The 18,134-nt window shown below is 36.5% G+C and overlaps 2 protein-coding genes across 5 annotated transcripts; both read left to right on the forward strand.

Annotated features, from left to right (window-relative positions):
- The first annotated feature begins 856 nt into the window (after positions 1 to 856).
- Positions 857 to 7,530, forward strand: LOC132031253 (proton pump-interactor 1-like). Of its 3 annotated transcripts, none has more exons than XM_059421141.1 (9): positions 857 to 975; positions 2,564 to 2,930; positions 3,795 to 3,989; positions 4,088 to 4,279; positions 4,626 to 4,805; positions 4,939 to 5,133; positions 5,788 to 5,886; positions 5,966 to 6,112; positions 6,469 to 7,530. In XM_059421141.1, exons 2-9 carry the CDS (start codon positions 2,574 to 2,576, stop codon positions 7,135 to 7,137), a joined length of 2,034 nt encoding a protein of 677 aa, XP_059277124.1. In that variant the 5' UTR covers positions 857 to 975; positions 2,564 to 2,573; the 3' UTR covers positions 7,138 to 7,530. The 3 variants fall into 3 exon arrangements, with proteins under 3 accessions (XP_059277124.1, XP_059277125.1, XP_059277123.1); XM_059421140.1 differs by having other exon boundaries at positions 875 to 1,196; XM_059421142.1 differs by lacking the exon at positions 4,088 to 4,279 and having other exon boundaries at positions 874 to 1,196.
- A 2,356-nt stretch (positions 7,531 to 9,886) lies between these two features.
- LOC132031254 (uncharacterized) lies at positions 9,887 to 17,578 on the forward strand. 2 transcript variants are annotated; one of them, XM_059421144.1, is made up of 10 exons: positions 9,887 to 10,216; positions 11,360 to 11,469; positions 11,679 to 11,810; positions 11,889 to 11,962; positions 12,059 to 12,164; positions 13,887 to 13,955; positions 14,642 to 14,706; positions 14,803 to 14,901; positions 15,635 to 15,734; positions 17,214 to 17,578. In XM_059421144.1, exons 1-10 carry the CDS (start codon positions 10,060 to 10,062, stop codon positions 17,217 to 17,219), a joined length of 918 nt encoding a protein of 305 aa, XP_059277127.1. In that variant the 5' UTR covers positions 9,887 to 10,059; the 3' UTR covers positions 17,220 to 17,578. The 2 variants fall into 2 exon arrangements, with proteins under 2 accessions (XP_059277127.1, XP_059277126.1); XM_059421143.1 differs by having other exon boundaries at positions 9,891 to 10,216; positions 17,207 to 17,578.
- The last annotated feature ends 556 nt before the right edge of the window (positions 17,579 to 18,134 follow it).

The following is an 18,134-nucleotide window of genomic DNA, read 5'->3' on the forward strand; positions in this document are numbered from 1 at the left end:
ATTTGTCTTAGAGTGAGACAAAGTTCAGTTTCGGAAGATAAATATGTTACAGAACTTCAGCACTGAATATTTTTATTAAACAAGCAACAGCGCAAAAATTACAGACTACAAATATGAGGGGCAAAAATTAAAAACCAATCCGTATAAAGGGAAATCCGTGCAAAAATTTGCTCTCATAATCCTATTTATATGTATGACTATGCAATTTAAATTTTAGTGTTCAATGGATCAGGTTTGATCAAAAAATATATATTCATATAATATAACTTGTTATAAATAATGTATTAAAGTATTAAAATATTTGGTCAAAATTTCTAGACCTATTATTTGTAATCTTAGAAATTCTATTTCTATAAAAATGATTGATTATTATGTTACCAAAAAAGAAGATAGTTATTATACAAGGGTAGTTTTACAAAGAGCGTACTGCTATAAAGATGAATGTTGCTGTTATAGGTAAAAAAATTGTTATAGAGGGTAAAATATAACATAAAAATTCGGTTCTGAATTTTTTTTGGCTATTATAGAGATGATGTTATATGAGAATGTCATTAAAAGTTCAAATATGCCACTGAACTTAACAAAATGGCTCATATATGTCACTCGTAAAATAAAGGGTTTAGATAATGACATGTGGAAAAATCTGATAGTATTAGAGTTATGTTAATAAGTAAGGGCATATATGACCCAAAACGGTAACGGTAGTGACATTTTTCGGTCAAACTATTAACTAGTGGTATAAATGAGCCTTTTTCTGATCGTTGGATCACATATTTAAGTTTTTTACCTTTAATCTAAGCCTTTAAAATTTATACACAAGTCCCCCCCTTCCCTTGTAAGCCTATACACTTGCACCTCCATCTCTGTTTAGTTTCTGTCTCACATCTCTCACAAAACAGAGAAGGGAGAGAAGAGAGGTGTCACTTGTTTGTCTCTCTATCTCTCTTTCTCTCACATTTTGTTCCAAACGAAAGGGTACACTCTCTTTACAATCTCTGTCCATTGTTTTCCCTTGCCACTCTCCTCTATACATTCTTCATTTTCAATCCATTTCCACATTTCTGTTTCTTCCTTTCTTCACTCCTTAAGTATTTTTTTCTATAAATAAAAAAAGACAAAAAAAAATCATATTTTCTTTTTTCTGGTGTGCGATCATTTCCTTTTTCTTCCTTCCGTACTGATCTTGATCCTTCAAGGTGACCCTCGTTCCTTTTTTTGTTAGTGAAATTGATTTGGTTTTTGCATGGATGATTTTTTTCAATCATATAATAGTGCTTTGATATATGATGAGTCTTGGCAATTGAATTTTGTTTGGAATAATCTTCTGCTTTAGTTTGCACTATTGCATGTCTCCATTGTTTTGTTATCATTCAGCCCCACTTGTACATATATTTATATGCAATGTTTATTCTTTAACAAAAGATTAATCGTTCATGTTATTTCTGATGTGATTCATAAATATATTAAGGTTTTATGGGATTTTTCCTGTTTTCATTTATTCTTATTCCTATTTATGTGGTATCCTTGCTTGGTGTTTTCTTAACTATTTTGTTTGTGTTGCTCATGTTTCTGAGATCTTGTACTAAATTTTTCTTCGAGTGAGTAACTAACTTTTATATTTTATCTGGTAGGTATCTTAGAGGTGGTATGATTCAAAGATCTATACAAATCTTTATTTCTGTAGCATAATAATATCTATGGTTGTTTGAAGTTTTTTTTATCTTGAATTGGTTGGAAGAGCATGGGCTGGATTCACTAGAATGGGTCTTGAATTTCATTTTTCATTTTCATTTCCTCTGCATTCGGCAAAAGATGCAAGTTACAGACGTGAGGATAATAAGAGAATGTCACTTGAAATGGTTTGGTCATGTCTTTTGTCGACCTCTAGATGCACAAGTCTGTAGGTGTGAATAAGTCATGGTGAATAAAGGTGTTAAAAGGGGACATAATAGATGTAATATCATATGGAAGGAACTAGTCTTGAAGGACCTACAATCTCTCAGAATCCATACAACCTAATGAAAAATAGGGAACAATGGTAGAAAAATATACAAAGGCGATACCAGTTTGTTGAAATTATGTGTTAAGCATGTTGGTACGTTTACAGAAGGTCCTATGTTTTTCTAGGAGTCTTTAGTTCCGTCAAAGATATAAAAAATACAAAGAACTCTTAGTATTTGTTGCATCTTTAGTTTCATTTTTATAGTTTTGGTCTAAGACGAACCTAATGGAGCAACAAGATAAATGAGGATTCATATAATAAATCCCAACTTTTGCTTGAGATTGAAGCGTAGTTGGTTTTGTATTGTCCTCTGCATTTGGCATAGCCAATTGTAGATGAATGCAGTAACTATTACTTACATATGAAGGCTAGTGTGAATAGGTTTTGTTACTTGGAGACTTTTGTTTGCATTTTCTTTTCTCCGTGAGGTGCTCTTGTGTCCCCTGGGCACAGTTTTATTCTCCAGTGAGTTAGTAATTAATATGTAAAATTATGTTAATATGTTCTTTATCACTTGCTTCAGGATATAAGAGTTGAAGGCTGATTTTGGTTTGTTTTCAGGATTTGAGATATGGAATCTCAGTTAGCTCATGTTTCAGTTGAAACTGTAAGTGAAAAGAACAAACTTCCGAAGGAAAATCAGAAAATGAAGAATCATGGTGTAGAGGTTAATGAGCCGATAAAATTTGGTTCTCATGGTACTAAAGAATCAATTAAGGAGGAAGGGAAAAAAGTTCCTGCGATCGGCCTCCGGAAGGATGCTGTTGAGGACTGGCCTGAACCTAAGCAGATCCATTCTTTCTACATTATTAGATATCGGCGATTTGAAGACCCAAAACTGAAGCCCAAATTTGATCAGGCAGAAAAAGAGCTACAGAAAATGAACAAAGAAAGATCTCAAATTATCGAAAAATTGCGGGCCAAGAGGGTAAGTTTTGTCCACAAGTCTTCTTTCAGCTGAACATTGCAAGAACATATAAGTTGTAACACCACATGTACATATTGTTGTAAGCATCATTGGTTTACTTTATCAGTGGAAGACATTGATTTGAAAGTATGAGCTTAAAAGTCCTGTTATGCTAATGACGAGAACTCTCATATCTAAATTCCAAAAGAAAACTTTGATGAATGGTGAATGTTCAAGCATAAAGGCCATGTTGTTTCCACGTCACAATAGGTGCAGGTCTTAGTTTCAGATTATTTAATATGTCATTTGCTGCCTTCTAACTACAACTTTAATACTCAATATTCATGTGCGTGTTTAAATATGTACCCACATTGTTTTGAATAATGATCCCCTCTCATCATCTCTCAACATCAAGAGTAGTTAGCAATCGATTTAACAATTTTAGCTCAACGGCAGCAAGCTTTGCAAAATGCTAGTTTGATATTAACTGTTTACCAAGGACTGCCAAGAATTATTTAGATGTGTCCAAAATGTTTGTTGAAATGTGTGACCATCTCATCTAAGCTTAAGCTGTTAGAGAGAGCACACTTTTATGTTCTTAATCATATTCTCAACACGCCCCCTCATGTGGGGGCCAGATTCTTCTTTCATTGGCCAAGCACGTGGAAGTTCTTTTTGATAATGCGTGGTGGTGAGATTTGATCCCAGAATCTCTGCCTAATCTCTGCCTGCTCTGATATCTTGTTGAAGTGTGTGGCCATCTTCATCTAAAAGCTTAAGCGGTTAGGGAGAGCACACTTTAATTTTCTTAATTATATACTCAACAACTATTGTTTTCAGAGATCTTGATGAAAATAATTAAACAACTCATCAATAATTTTGCAGGCAGAACGATCAGGGTTGATAGGCCAAAGGCAATCTGTGAGTGCTGAAAATCAGGAGTTTTGGACAGTAATTGATGGGAAGAGAAAGGAAATGGAACCTCTGCAGGATGCCCTCGGCAAGCTCCGTGGTCCTAGGAAAGCTGGAAGAGAGGGGAGTTCTAGTCTGTGTTCATCTGAGGAGGAGCTTGATAAATTTGTAAGCTCTACTCTCTTTCTTCTTTCAGCTTCTTAGGTTTTCTTTTCTCCCTCCATGAAACCACCTAATTGTAATTCTTATATTTGGAAATCAATTAGATTAAAAGTCTGCAGTACCGCATTCAGCATGAAAAAATTCCTCTGAATGAAGAGAAGCAAATTCTTAGAGAAATTAAACGACTTGAAGGAACAAGGGCAGAGGTAAGAGAACGTATGGGCAAGCTCCGTGGTCCTAGGAAAGCTGGGAGAGAGGGCAGTTCATGTTCATCTGAGGAGGAGCTTGATAATCTTGTAAGTTCTAGTCTCTTTCATTACAAAAACGAAACTGAAATTAACTACGAAGTTCGTTGTTAATCCGTCGATAAATCGCTTGTAGCTAACAGAACTTTTTGAGAATATTTCGGTAATCCATTGCTAAATAGGATTAGCGATGGATTTTGCTGCTTAGATATAGAATTTGTCCATTGCTAATACCTGTTTTTTTTTTAGTAGTGGTTGTTCTTTTAGCTTCTTAGGTTTTCTTTTCTCCCTTCATTTTCCTTTGCTGTTCTGCTACATTTTCTTCTTATCTTCATCAGGTCAGCAATTGAAAACCACCTAACGTTAAGTGTTATACTTTTATTTCAAAATCAATTAGATTAAGAGTCTGCAGTACCGCATTCAACATGAAAGCATTCCTCTGACTGAAGAGAAGCAAATTCTTAGAGAAATCAAACGACTTGAAGGAACAAGGGGAGAGGTAAGAGAAAATATGGCTACGAGGGCACAGATTCAGGATTCAATGGGTGAAAAAGAAACAATCCAAAAGCAGGTTAAGGTAAGGGTCAGACCTTTTTTGTATATTTGTGCAGCTGTGAAATATCAAGTTTTCTGAACTTAAGAATGTTCCTTGGTTTTCCCTAGAATGCCGCTGTTAACTAACAAACACTCGATATTTTGGTGTACTATAGCTTATAAGTGGTAACCTTGATGGGGTTCGGAAGGAGCAACAGGCGGTTAAGGCCAAGCTAAAGGTACTAGATGATCAGCTCGATGCCAATACCAGCCAGATTAAGTCTTTGGATGAGGAGTTGAAGGAAGTAACAAAGAAGAGGGACAAAGCTTTTGTAAATGTTCAGGAATTGAGAAATCAACGCGAAGAAGGGGTATGATGTTTTCTCCAAGTCCATTGCATTGTTCTGTAGTTTTGCTAGATAAGTAGTTATGGAGTATATGTTATGCATCTGATTAGATCCCATTTATTCCAATGGTGAATGGTCAGTAGATCTATTTGGTCATGAAACACCTCAATTGCTATGTATTTCATTGACACCAGCTGAAATTGATGAGGGATCTGAATTCTCCTCAGTCTCTCAGAATTGTAGTTGCGTAAGGAAGTTATTTAATTAAGATACCTTTCTCTAACTGTTAGAAAGATTTCTTTTGTAATTATAGATAGATATCACTGTAAAATGATGATAGGAGAGTTGTCAGGAACCTTAAGAAATGACAGCAGCTGATTAAATTAAGCATATGGGAGAACTACTAGCTTGCAAGTGTTGAACATATCTAGAGATTCTACACATTATACTATCAGAGTATCCATTCTTTTTTATGTTTTATGAGTAAAGTAACCCTCATGATGTATTGCATTTGAACACTCTCTTTGGATGAGAACTCAAAATAGAAAGATACACAGTTTCGATATATGATGCAAAGGCTGAAACTTCCTGGTAATATCCTAGTATAATGCAAGCATGAAAGAGAATTGTTTTGTGTATTTTACGGTCTTTATAATCAATGTCGTTAAATTTTCTCAGAACGCTCCTTTCTACCAAAACTTTGCACTGTTGCAAAAAGCAAAACTGCTAGCAGATAAGAAGGATGTCGAAGCCCTTAAACAACTCACACTTACTGAGGTACCTTAGTTCTGTCTTTTAGTTGCTAAATTTGAAGTATTGCATGTTTCTTGTTGACAATAATTTCTTTTGTTTTCAGGTCGATAAATTTATATCCCTATTTAGTGGTAGTAAGCCCTTTCGGGATGACTATGAGAGGAGAATTTTGACATCACTTGATATTAGGCAGTTGAGCAGGGATGGCAGGATGAGGAACCCTGATGAGAAACCTCTGGTCTTACCACAGGTAGGGGTGTCAAATGGGCGGGTCAAAATAAATGACCAGCTAAAACGTTACTAGGACTGAAATGGGCTAAAAGCGGTCATAACCCAACTCAAATAATTCGTACCAATTGTTGATTTAAATGTTTGTTATTTTATAATTTTTTGAGTACCTAATAAAACCCTTTTTTTCTTTATTATGACTATATAACATATCAAACAAAAAAAATTCCTTTGAAATTTTTTTTGACAAGGTTTTCTCATGGATCAATGTGGACTAGATATCAGCTCAATTTTTTGATGGGCTGAAATGAGTTGGCTTGAGCAAATAAATGGGCAGGTCATGTTTTCATGGGCTAATTTTGCCACCCCTAATCGCAGGCACAGACTGTTTCACAGTCTGAGATTGTCGAGAAAACTAATGCTAGACCAAAAAAGGAAGAATCAGTGCCGCCTGCTCAGAATGTAAACAAAGACAAGAATACCAAGAAGCCAAAAGATGCAAGTAGCAAAGTTACAGAAAAGTACATCTTTCATGTTGAAGAGGAGATCCATGGTTTAGAAAATAAACCGAAAAGCAAGGAATATGATGAGGCAAGGTTAAAGGAAATGAAGAAAGAGGAGGAGATTGCAAAAAATCGGCAGGCAATGGAGAGGAAGAAGAAGTTGGCAGAGAAAGCAGCTGCCAAAGCAGCAAGAAAAGCTCAGAAAGAAGCTGAAAGGAAAAAGCTCAAGGAAATTATCCTTATCATTCTATCATTAGTTTTTGGTGTTGCGTCTAAGGAAGTTACATTGGCTATGGACTTATATAGCATCTTTACTCCTTTCAGGAACTTGAGAAGAAGGCGAAGAAGAAGGCTGGAGCTTCTGTTCCTGGTCAGGAGTCTACTGAGGAACCAAGTGAAACAGCTGCAGAGGTTGCTGAGGAAGACAAGGAGGAGGAAAAGGTTGAAACATCAGTTGCACCTAAGCTCAAGGACCCGAAAGGGAAGACTGTCAGGCATCGACCAACACGTGCAAAAGGCACGGAGATTTCTAAAACTATACTAAAGCGCAAAAAGGCAATCAACTATTGGCTATGGGCTGCTCCTGCTGCTCTTGTAGTTCCGCTACTTCTAGTAGCATACACATATCTTCTCTAGGATATGATGAAAGTCAAAAGTAGAGGAGGGAAACTTGGTATTGCTTACAGTGTTGCAATAGCAAGGTCTGTTTTTGTAATCATAAGTCAAGCTTATTTTTTCGCATCCTTGACTGAGGATGGAAAAGTCATAATGTTGCTGGTAGAGAAGGCGTCCGCAGATGCTTACGGAAAGAGTAACTATGCATGTTGGATTTTGGTCGGTGTAGTTTCAAGTTTTGACATTTGCTTAAAGATTTTCATCTTGGCATTAATTGTAAACAATTAAGTTCTTTATGATCTGCCTACATTCTGTTTATTAACCTCGGAGTGCACCCCTTTTGTTATGTGGAGTGAAGTATGCCCATACTTCTGTTCGAGTTTGCCTTCATGTTGGTTTGCATAGTAAAGAAAGTGCATAAATCCATTCATTCGCAACCAATGCCATAGCGGACGCTCTATCTAAAAACCATTAGTATTTCTTTCAGGCCAGTAGAGGGAACCTTCTGCACGAAAGGAAAAGGAAGCGGCTGATCAAGAAATCCTAAGAGAAGAGGAATGGTTAGTTCCTTCTTTCTTTTGGCCAAGTGGTAAGATAGTGTCTCGCGAGTTTTGGTTTGCTATTAAGAGGTTTAAGTCCTTCCGTCCCAGATCCCTTCTTCTCGCTTCAACCTTAAATTTACAGACCAGTCTTGTTCTTTCTTCATTGAGTAGCCCTTTTCATTGACAGTTTGACGTTGAAATCTTTAAAGCTCTTACTAGTTAGCTCAGAGCTTTCACTCCCTTACAGATGTGTAAAGTCTTGTTTGAATTGTTATGGGAACTTCCTTCCTTCTTTCGATTTTGTTTGCATTCAAAGTCTTGGAATGCGAGTTTATGTACTTTGAAATAACTCCTAAAGAAAGATGTCTTTCTCGAAGTTGTCTGACTCTAGTAAGGTTCCTACATCTATATATAGAGAGAAGTTATGGTACGAAAGGAGGATTTCATAGCGCAACGTCGTGGTTGGTGCATTCCTCTTTCTTCTAAAAGAAGACTACAGGACAAAAGAATAAGTTCTAACATGGAATAAAGACTAATTCCATTGTCATTTTAAGTTCTAACATGGAATAAAGACTAATTCCATTGTCATTTGAAGATTGGAAGATAGTGAAGATCGACTTCCGTTAAATATTATTAACGATGTGGTTAATCCCATTGTTTTAAGTCTCTGAATTGGTTGTAAGAAAAAGTCTTCTTGTAAGTAAGGGGCACGAAAGTTATAACATAGTTATCAGTAAGACAATGCCTTTTTCTGTTTCTATTTCCGATATATGATCTGAAGGAACTCTAGACACAGCTTGAACATGCCGATTGCGCATGTCGGAAGTCGTCGGAAGTCAAAAACAGTGAGTAGCTTCTTAGTCTCATCCGAGAGTTTAATCTCCTTACTGTTTTTTTTTCTTTAGGAAAAAAAAGGGGTTAAGTTAGGCTCCTTCAATGTCATTGTGTAGATGTGTTAGCTGTAGTATGAGCCCTCTATCCCACGCATCTAACCAACAAGTGTGGTTTAGTACTAGTTCTACCAAAATCTTTCGTTTGATGAGAAACGTCACCTTTCCTTTCCTTTCCTTTTGGTTTATTCTTTTAGTCCGCAAGTAATTAGCACTCTTTTCTTATTGATTATCTGGGGCAATGACATTCTACATGAAGTATATCTCAAACAAATTAGCACTCTTAGATTGGGCTAGGCCTTTTCAGTTAATAGTGGTTATGGTGGCTGGTTATGGTGGCTGATGATGGAGATTGTCGGTAGTGATATGTATTTGTAATGGTAAGTGGTGGTGATGATGATAAATGGCGATAACAACGGATTGAATGATAGGTAGCGACGGTGGTAATGGCTGAAAATAGTCGTCGTTGCTGGTGAATGGCAGTAAGTTGATAATGGGTGGCAGCGGTTAACAATGAAATTGGATGGAGTAGTTTAGTGGGCCGCGGTAGCGGCTAACAACCTATAAATCATTTTTTTTGCGCGGATTGTCCTTCATTTGGGGTGATCTTTAATTTTTGCCCTTCAAATTGGTGGTTGTTTAAGTTTTGCTTACACTAATATTAGGGTTGTGGGTTGAAGCTACATTTAGTAAAAAAAAAAAAAAAAAAAAAAAAAAAATCGCAAGGCAAATGTTTGGATTGCAAAATTCTGCCTTGCGAATCCAAACTCTACCTTGCGAATATTTTTAATTTTTTTACTGAATGGGGTTCAAATTCGAAACTAAGAGATTTTTAGCGAAAGATGAAAGTTAAAGAGGCTAATTTGAAAAAAAAAAATTAAAGACTACCCCAGCGAAGGACAATCCTGCAAATTGCCCCCTATAAATAGGTTCACTGATAGCTTTTTGTTCTTATCTTTAATAGCCACTATCGAAAAGTGAAATTTCAGTTTATTTTTCCGGAATTTACCTCGATTTGAAATTAAAAAAATAATTTTCTGTCCGATTCAAAATAAGTATTTACCTACAAAATCAATCAAAAAGAAATTAACTTTATTTTTTTAGACCTGTCCCTATTTGCTCAAGACAATCAATAGCAAGAATCTTAAGAATAGTAAGAGAAATTTAGTCAAATTACCTATATTTTTTATCAGAATTAACATTTTCTTAAACGGTGTAAAAATAACCAAAAGGAGGGAGTATAGTTATTTTTAAAGTTACCTATTTTAAAAAAAAAAAAAAAATCCCGTAAGTTGTGATTTTTGAATATTGAAACATTTCCATTCTACCAAAATTTTGCCTTATTTTGACTATACCAAGACAAGATACCCAAAATCGGTTGAATTGGAAGTTGTTCCACAGACCATTGCCCCACTACTAATGTGCGCACTACGTGTACCGGCCATTGCTGCCACTGGCTTTGCAGCACAATCGATTCTCAGAAGGGTAGTTCCGTCATTTACATCTTCTCGTCCCACCACTCATAACTTCTTTTCCGATAATACCCTCATCCTTCGAACACCTCTGTATCCCTCAGGTCTGCAAATTTCTCTTTCTCCTTATGATTTTTTGTGTCAAATTTTGTATGGTTATTTTAGCTGAATAGTTTGAGTACAATGTGAATACTTGACTAGTGACCAGAGGCGGAGTCAGAATTTTAATTTATGAGTCGTAGATTTTAGAATGACGATTTCAGTGCTAATAACTACAACAAGAATAACATATCTTGTATATGGGAAAATTTCAGAAATATACAAGTTTGTCCCAAAACTTACATTACAGAAAATAGCCCAAAATATACAAACATATACAGACACTTATACTAATATATACAAAGGTAGAGAGAGAGAGAGAGAGAGAGAGAGAGAGAGAAAAATTTGGGTCATTTTTTGTAAGAATTAAAAAAAATGGGTCAATTTTGGTAGCATTGTTGCCCCAATTAACATACAGTGTAATTTTCTCCTTGTATATTCCCACAAGTGGGGTGTACGTAGACCTTATATATACCCTCAGCTCAAGTGCTAATAATTGGGTTTAAATTTAATATGTGTACATATTTAATGAATTTCTTAATACAAATATATTGTTAGAGCAAAGTATAGTCGAATCCATATTTGGGCTTTAGCTCTGGCCCTGATCGTTGGAGCTGAACAAAATACCGATGGTTGATCATGATTATTTGAATATACGCTTCAGAAGGTCTCTTCTGAATCTGCCTGTTTTTTTCAATTTTGGATGATCAAAAACTTGGAACTTCAGTAGCAATATTTTTGATTACTTGTTAAGTGGTGTATCTACAATGGAGTAAGTGAAATCAGAAAAAATGACTGGCTGGGCCAATTTAGTCTCTTGCAGACTAGTATAAGGACAATTTGACTCACCTTCAGATTATAAAGACCAAATAATACCAAGTGGAAACGTCTACGTGCTATTTTGGTCACCATTTCTTTTAGCCATATATTTGTCTGCCTCAACTTCCCCGTAAAGGTCAAATGAAACGATGAGTAATAGTTTAAGGACTATTTGGATAAATTTTCTGACTTGCATCAGAGTAAGTTGTGTAGGATTGGAAGTGTCCGGAATATCTATCAACCTAAAATTTTACTTATAGTAATAAATTTTTTTTGATAAACTTTAATAGCTGATGACTCACGTGTTTATTGGAACTCTTTCGAAACAGCTTTTGGCATATGCAGCCTACCACAGGCTGTTAAGGGTGATGCTGATGTTTTACTGAAAGGAGTGGCAGACAAGAACACCATTGAAGATGTGAAGCGTATTGTTGAACTGGTACATATACATCTACCAGACCGGTCACTCTCCTCTCAATTAGCATTTGAAAAGTCATGTCTAAATTTTTCCGCTTCAGTCCCTGTTGCAGGAAAAGAGCCAAAACATTGCTCTAAGTCTTAAATCTAAACTGATTAGACTGATTGTTGAAGTGTTTTAAAGTTCTTGATGAAGGGATAGTTCTTGATTATTACTTGTGTACTTCTCAGGCGAAACGGGCATCATTACGACGAGAAGTTTTACATACTGATTTTCTGACTCCGCCTGTCATAAAAGAGTCAATGCAAGTCTTAGAAAAGTTAGCTGACCTCAAAATAGTTGCACAAGGAGGATACCCAGAGGTTGGACACAGTTTGTTTTATAGAACTTGTTTGGGCAATAAAGCTGCTTGAATTTATATTTACTGTCTGCGAACATAGGCCGAACGATGCCGGCTGTCACTTGGACACCCGGAGGCATTAACAAGTGATCCAGATAATGTTGCAGCCTTGAGGTAGGTCCTCCTGTCGTTTGTTCAGTTATATCTGCTGTTTAAATAAACCAGTCATAAATTCCTCTTTATCATTGTGAAAAGGGATCCTTTTTCCAGTATTTCAGGGAACTTTTCATTTCAACCTTATTCTCACGGTGATTTCCTTGGTGCAATCCTTGGTACGGGGATTACAAGGAATAAGCTGGGAGATATACTCTTGCAGGTAATCTTCTTTATTTATTTTTTGGGAGATTCTCTCTCTCTCTCTCTCTCTCTCTCTCTCTCTCTCTCTCTCTCTCTCTCTCTTTTTTGCAAACACTAAGTTGATTTCATCACTTGTTTGGCGACAAAACAAATATGTAGAAGAAGGATAGAAGTGACAGAGAGTGAAAATTTCTTGATCAAATAGAGGGCTATTGGGCAGAGAGTTGTGGGCATCACACCTGAGAGAGGATCCACCTCTTATGTAGATGAGTTATTATGTTACATAAAAGATGAGTCAGAACTTATACATGGAGGTAGTGTATGGTTCAGAAGTAGAGTTGTTGCTCAAGACTTAGATCTCCTAATGAATCCTTTGTTTTAACATGGAAGTGGTGATTCAAACATCTACAACAAACTGCAGAAGTAGCATAAAGCTTGATGAATGAAGCAATATTCATTATAGATTATTGAGATGCCCCTTTAGCATCCACTACCCAGAATATACTACTAAATTAGCTTAGGCACATAGAAAATTAGAGTATGACAATGCATCTAACTGTGTAGCCTAATGTTCAATGAAGTGGGAGGAGAACCATGAGGTCTAAGGTTCAAATGCCAGTGGAAGTGAAAAACACTAGGTGATTTCTTCTCATCTGCCTAAACCGTTGGGGGGGGGGGGGGGGGTGGAGTTACCCAATACCTATCTTTGGTGGGAGGTAGTAGGAGCCTGATGGAATAGTCGAGGTGCGCGCAAGAAATTTGAACCTTAGACCTGAGTTATTATGTAACATAAAAGATGAGTCAGAACCTAAGTTGCGCGGACTCTTCACTTTCAATGCCGCACCCGTGTCGGATTCTCCAAAAATACACTTCTTTTGGAGAATCCAACACGCACCCGTTGAAATTTTTGAAGAGTCCAAGCAACATAGGTCAGAACTTATACAAGGAGGTAGTGTATGGTTCAGAAGTACTGTTGTTGCTCAAGACTTAGATCTCCTAATGAATCCTTTGTTTTAATGTGGAAGTGGTGATTCAAACATCTACAACGAACTGCAGAAGTAGCATAAAGCTTGATGAATGAAGCAATATCCGTTATAGATTATTGAGATGCCCCTTTAGCACCCACTACCCAGAATATACTACTAAATTAGCTTAGGCACGTATAAAATTAGAGTATGACAATGCATCTAAGTGTGTAGCCTAATGTTCAATGAAATGGGAGGAGAACCATGAGGTCTAAGGTTCAAATGCTAGCGGAAGTGAAAAACACTAGATGATCTCTTCTCATCTGCCTAAACCTTGGTGGGTAGAGTTACCTGATACCTATCTTTGGTGGGAGGTAGCAAGAACCTGATGGAATAGTCGAGGTGCGCGCAAGCTGGATCGAATACCACCATCGTAACAAATGAAAGAATCAGAGCACGACAAAGTATCCTTGCTTAGCTACTCTCTAAAAGCAAACTGACTCCTAAAACAGAACAGTGGTTGAGCTTCTTGGAGATTGCTGATTGACAGTTTCAAACTAATATCAAATTTTCACTTCGGATTATTTAAAGTTTTTGATTTTTTTTCTTTCAAAATTATATTTGTTCTTACTTTCTTTCACACGTTCCGACTAATTAAAGCCTCTAGATATTACGTGATGTTGGTCTTGGTGTATTTGTGTAACTGTTGTAACATATTCCACTTCCCATTTCTTCGAAGTATTGGGTTGTCCTGAATATCTCTTTGTGATGTTTAGGGTGAAAAGGGAGCTCATGTTCTTGTTGTTCCAGAACTTTCTGACTTCCTTATATCAGCACTGGACAAGGTAATGGTACTTTGCATATTGCTTCCATTTACAGTATCTTCCCGATTCTTCATAATAGTACTTTAGTCTCCGCATACTGAAGCGTGTCTGTCTTGTCAATTGCATTTCTATAGATAGTTGGATCCCTAAACCTGTAAGTTTCCCTGAGCTGAAATTGGTTGGACAATGGAAAATACTCACTCTTGAATACTCTTTTCATGGGTATGGTTAGGGTGGGAAACTTTTGCTGCGAGATGCTTGATTGCTTTGGTATTTTACACACACCATGGTTGTGTTTGGTAGTATGTACAAAATTTTACACAACTGTTTTTGTATTTTCAGGGCGTTTGTTCGAATTTCCAAAATGTTCCGCACCAAATGAAAGAAAATAACTTGCATCCTTTATGCGTCTATGTAATTTTTCCATTATAACTCTTTGTGTCCCTACTTTCCTCCACTTGCTTCTACCAGCCAATTAGATTTAAATGTTTTCTATATTATTGGCGAATATTGACAAATACTGTACTCACTGCCACCGTCCACTATTATCACATGGTATTACATTGAATTGGACAATGATTGAGTGTGAATGTCATCGTAAAAATTCTTTGTACAGAAATCCAAAAGGAGCGAGCAGTTGTGATTTTTTAAAAATTCAACTGCTGTGATTTAGTTGTAAGGCTTTCCACTTAATATTTTCTTTGTAGGTTGGAAATGTTTCTGTCTCTTGCAAGAAGATTCCATTGCTTGCTCTTGAATATGAACCGCCAAGGTTGAAAATGTTACAGTTATAGTTCCTTTGGTTTCTTCCCTTCATACGCAGTACATTTTTATTTAGGGATTTTCGCTTTTGGTTTACTCTTTCCAGGACAAAGTCCTTAAAAGCCATTGAGGCATCATTGAGACTTGATGCGGTAGCTAGTGCAGGATTCAAAGTTTCACGAACTAAAATGTCCAGTTTGATTAGGTGATCTCCCTTTGTATATATTTTTCTTTCCAATTTATTTTGCTTCTTCTGTGCTTGGCATGGTGAATGACTACATAACTGATCCTTACATTAGTTAATGTTATATGGATAATTAAGCCTCAATTTATGATTTATGAACCACATGTTATCTGTAATCATTGTCATAGATTTGCAGATAACCTATCCTTACTCAACAAAATAAATTAAAAAGATATGGTATTCAAACGGGTGATTCTATGACATTTCTTCAACTTCTCATTGATTGCCACATTGTTTAGGTATTTTCTATAACCTATAGGCTTTAAGGAGAGTTCCATTTTGATTTTCACCTGTGAGAGAGCAAGGTAATTGAAAAGAACCATAACCCATAATCTTTTCTAGGTTGAACATCTACGACGATTGGCATTAAGGGAACCTCACTGCATTGCTGTGCAGTTGCCCTTATTTCATAACAACAAAACTAATCTCTTGAAGGGCTAGTAACAATGCATATTTCCATTAATAAGCAAGAAATTGAAGAGTCTCTTGTTATGATGTACCGCTTGAGTTGGCTGTATGAAAGGATTTCTTTCCCCTAGAAGTATATGCACGCACGCCGCCATCATCAAAAGAAATGTTTATTTTTAGTAACAGTTCCTATATGCCTTTACTGCATCGACAATACAGATGTATTTGGTCAAATACTTTGTTGCCTAAGTTGGTATTATCTCACTCTATCTTGCTGGCCTTTTAGTAATGGAGATGTTCGTGTCAATTGGAGCACTGTGACGAAAAGCAATACTACAATTAAGACTGGAGACATGATATCAGTTAGTGGAGAAGGCAGACTTAAAGTAAGTTACTTGTCATAAAATTCTGCCATAGCTGTGAAAATGAATGAATCAGAATGAACCCCCCTCCCATACTGCGCACACACATACACACAAAATAAATCACCTATGGACAAGAAATAGTTTTGCTTTAAATTTTTTAATGCTTGCCCAATATTGAGTTAAATATGCTCTTCTCATTGGCTGGTTGGCCAACCAAAGGGCGTACTTATCTCTTCCTATAAGTTCTGATGTTGAAATTCCGTTTTCTCCGGAGTTCACTTAAAATGTAAATTCCCTTTTCCGTAACTACTGGAAGTATCATTTTCCAATATTATCACTCAACTAGGTGGGACTGAAAAACATTGTTTCAAATTTCCAAATTCTCTCTCTAACCTACAAAACCAAAGCTAGCGGATAAAAGGTGATTTAGAGAAAAAAGTCAAACAGTAAGCTTCGCTTTTCTTTTGGATGCCTTGTTACAATGCCAATTTTGTGATAATAGTTTTTAGATTAATTAGGTGATTGTTAATTTAGAGAATTTCCACGCAGAAATGCATATGTTAAGATGGATGCGGCGGTACAAGATTAGGAATTATCACATTTGGCTGAAGGTGCAGTAGCACACATATAGAGGATAAAATGAGAAAAAGTCTCTTGAGATTAGTAATCTTCTATGTCGACATCCAAACGCATCAATCTGTAGGTGTGAAACCATGGTAATGGAAGGGTGTTAGAAGGGACAAGGTAGACATACATTTTCTTGGAATCCATGTAGACTTTAGCTCAAAAGACCTACATCTTCTTGGAATCCATTAGACTTTAGCGCAAAATATAGAACAATAGAAGAAAAAGATCCATATAGGTGATACCAATTAGTCGTGATTATGTTTCGTTTGCACAGAATCTTTTAGCCTTGTTAGAGATTTCTATGCCAATAGAAAATATAGAGAATTTTTGGTTCCTGAGAGCCTAAATCTTCAAATATTGGATTGATATGTCCCTAAATAGAGCGACATGGTTGGTGAGGTACCATACAACGAACCCTAACTATTTTGGGATTGAACTTATTGTTATTAGTGAATTTTACTTGAGGACAATATTTAGGTTTGGTTGAAGAATTCTCGTCTTTATTGAGTCTATATCAAGACTTCTGGAGTCTGTTCTATAGTCGAGTGACATGCCTAAGGTGGAAATTGGCTAAAAGCTTAGCTTGTTTTATGGCATGGCTTCCTTTTCCTGCTGTGTTTGGTGCTACGATATTTTTAATATGAATACGAGACTTATGAAAATTCAATACTGGGAATGGTATGTTCAGTGATTTTGGAGGTGTGGGGGTTTATGTTGTGAGAATTACTTGTCGCGAAAACTAGCATATGCAGTCAACCATCACTAGCTCATTTTGGGACTTTGCATGATCTGTCTTACATCCTATTAGAGAAGTATTAATGTGAAATGAGATTTCTGTTTCTGCGACTAATGAAGCTGTTATTCAGATTGGAGAAATAAGCTCAACAAGGAAAGGAAAGTTCGCTGTTGAGCTCATCCGGTATTTGTAAAGCATGAAGTTATTTGGCGATATTGATTCAAACGACTCAAAAGCTGCTATAGATACTTATCAAGCACTCATTTGCCATGCCACCGCTCTCACACTGACAAAAATATGTATCCTTATACTGATATGGCGAAATAATTCTCTCAAGTTCGCCCTGTTACAGCTGTGCGCCTGAGGCTGGTTCTCTATTGTCTGCAACTCAGCATTTTTCCTGGTTCAACTTCTGTTTGATGGAGAGCAGGAAGGTGATGGACGAGACATGTTTGAACTTGTTCATTCTAAATGTCTCTGACTCCTCTCTAGCAATTTCCTAAAATTTAGGGGCTGGGACCAGGTAGAGTCGTGAATTGTTATATAATTTGTTTTATACCGTCAGTGTATTTAAACAAACTACTCATTAAGTTACCTGTAGATACAAATAATTCAAGCCTGGATATCTAATGTTTGAAACAGATGTACGTGCAAGGAGTAAGTCGGATGAAGTGCACAAGTACCGTATTTTGATGCCACTATTTAACATGTATCCATCTTTCCCAAAACATTTACCTAATACCAGCATAATAATTACTTACCTAATATTTGGACGATAGTATCCATGAGCTACGTTATAGAAGCTGTGCGCATGTAGGATGATCATGAGCTACCTGAACTCTCACCTTGTTGGTGAGGGTTCAAATCCCCACATTGTAATTCCCTTCCCCTACCCTCTATGTAATAAAAAACAACTTTAAAAAAAATAAAAAAAAACGCTATGAGTGATCTCCATCAATCTCCAGCTCAAAGAAAAATGACTACGAGGATGAAGAGATAGATGGATGGCGAGGTGATAACGCCTCTGTTCATGCTTCTGACTCTCAAAATGAGCAGGA

This window comes from Lycium ferocissimum, chromosome 9, assembly GCF_029784015.1.
Source record: "Lycium ferocissimum isolate CSIRO_LF1 chromosome 9, AGI_CSIRO_Lferr_CH_V1, whole genome shotgun sequence".
NCBI lineage: Eukaryota > Viridiplantae > Streptophyta > Magnoliopsida > Solanales > Solanaceae > Lycium > Lycium ferocissimum.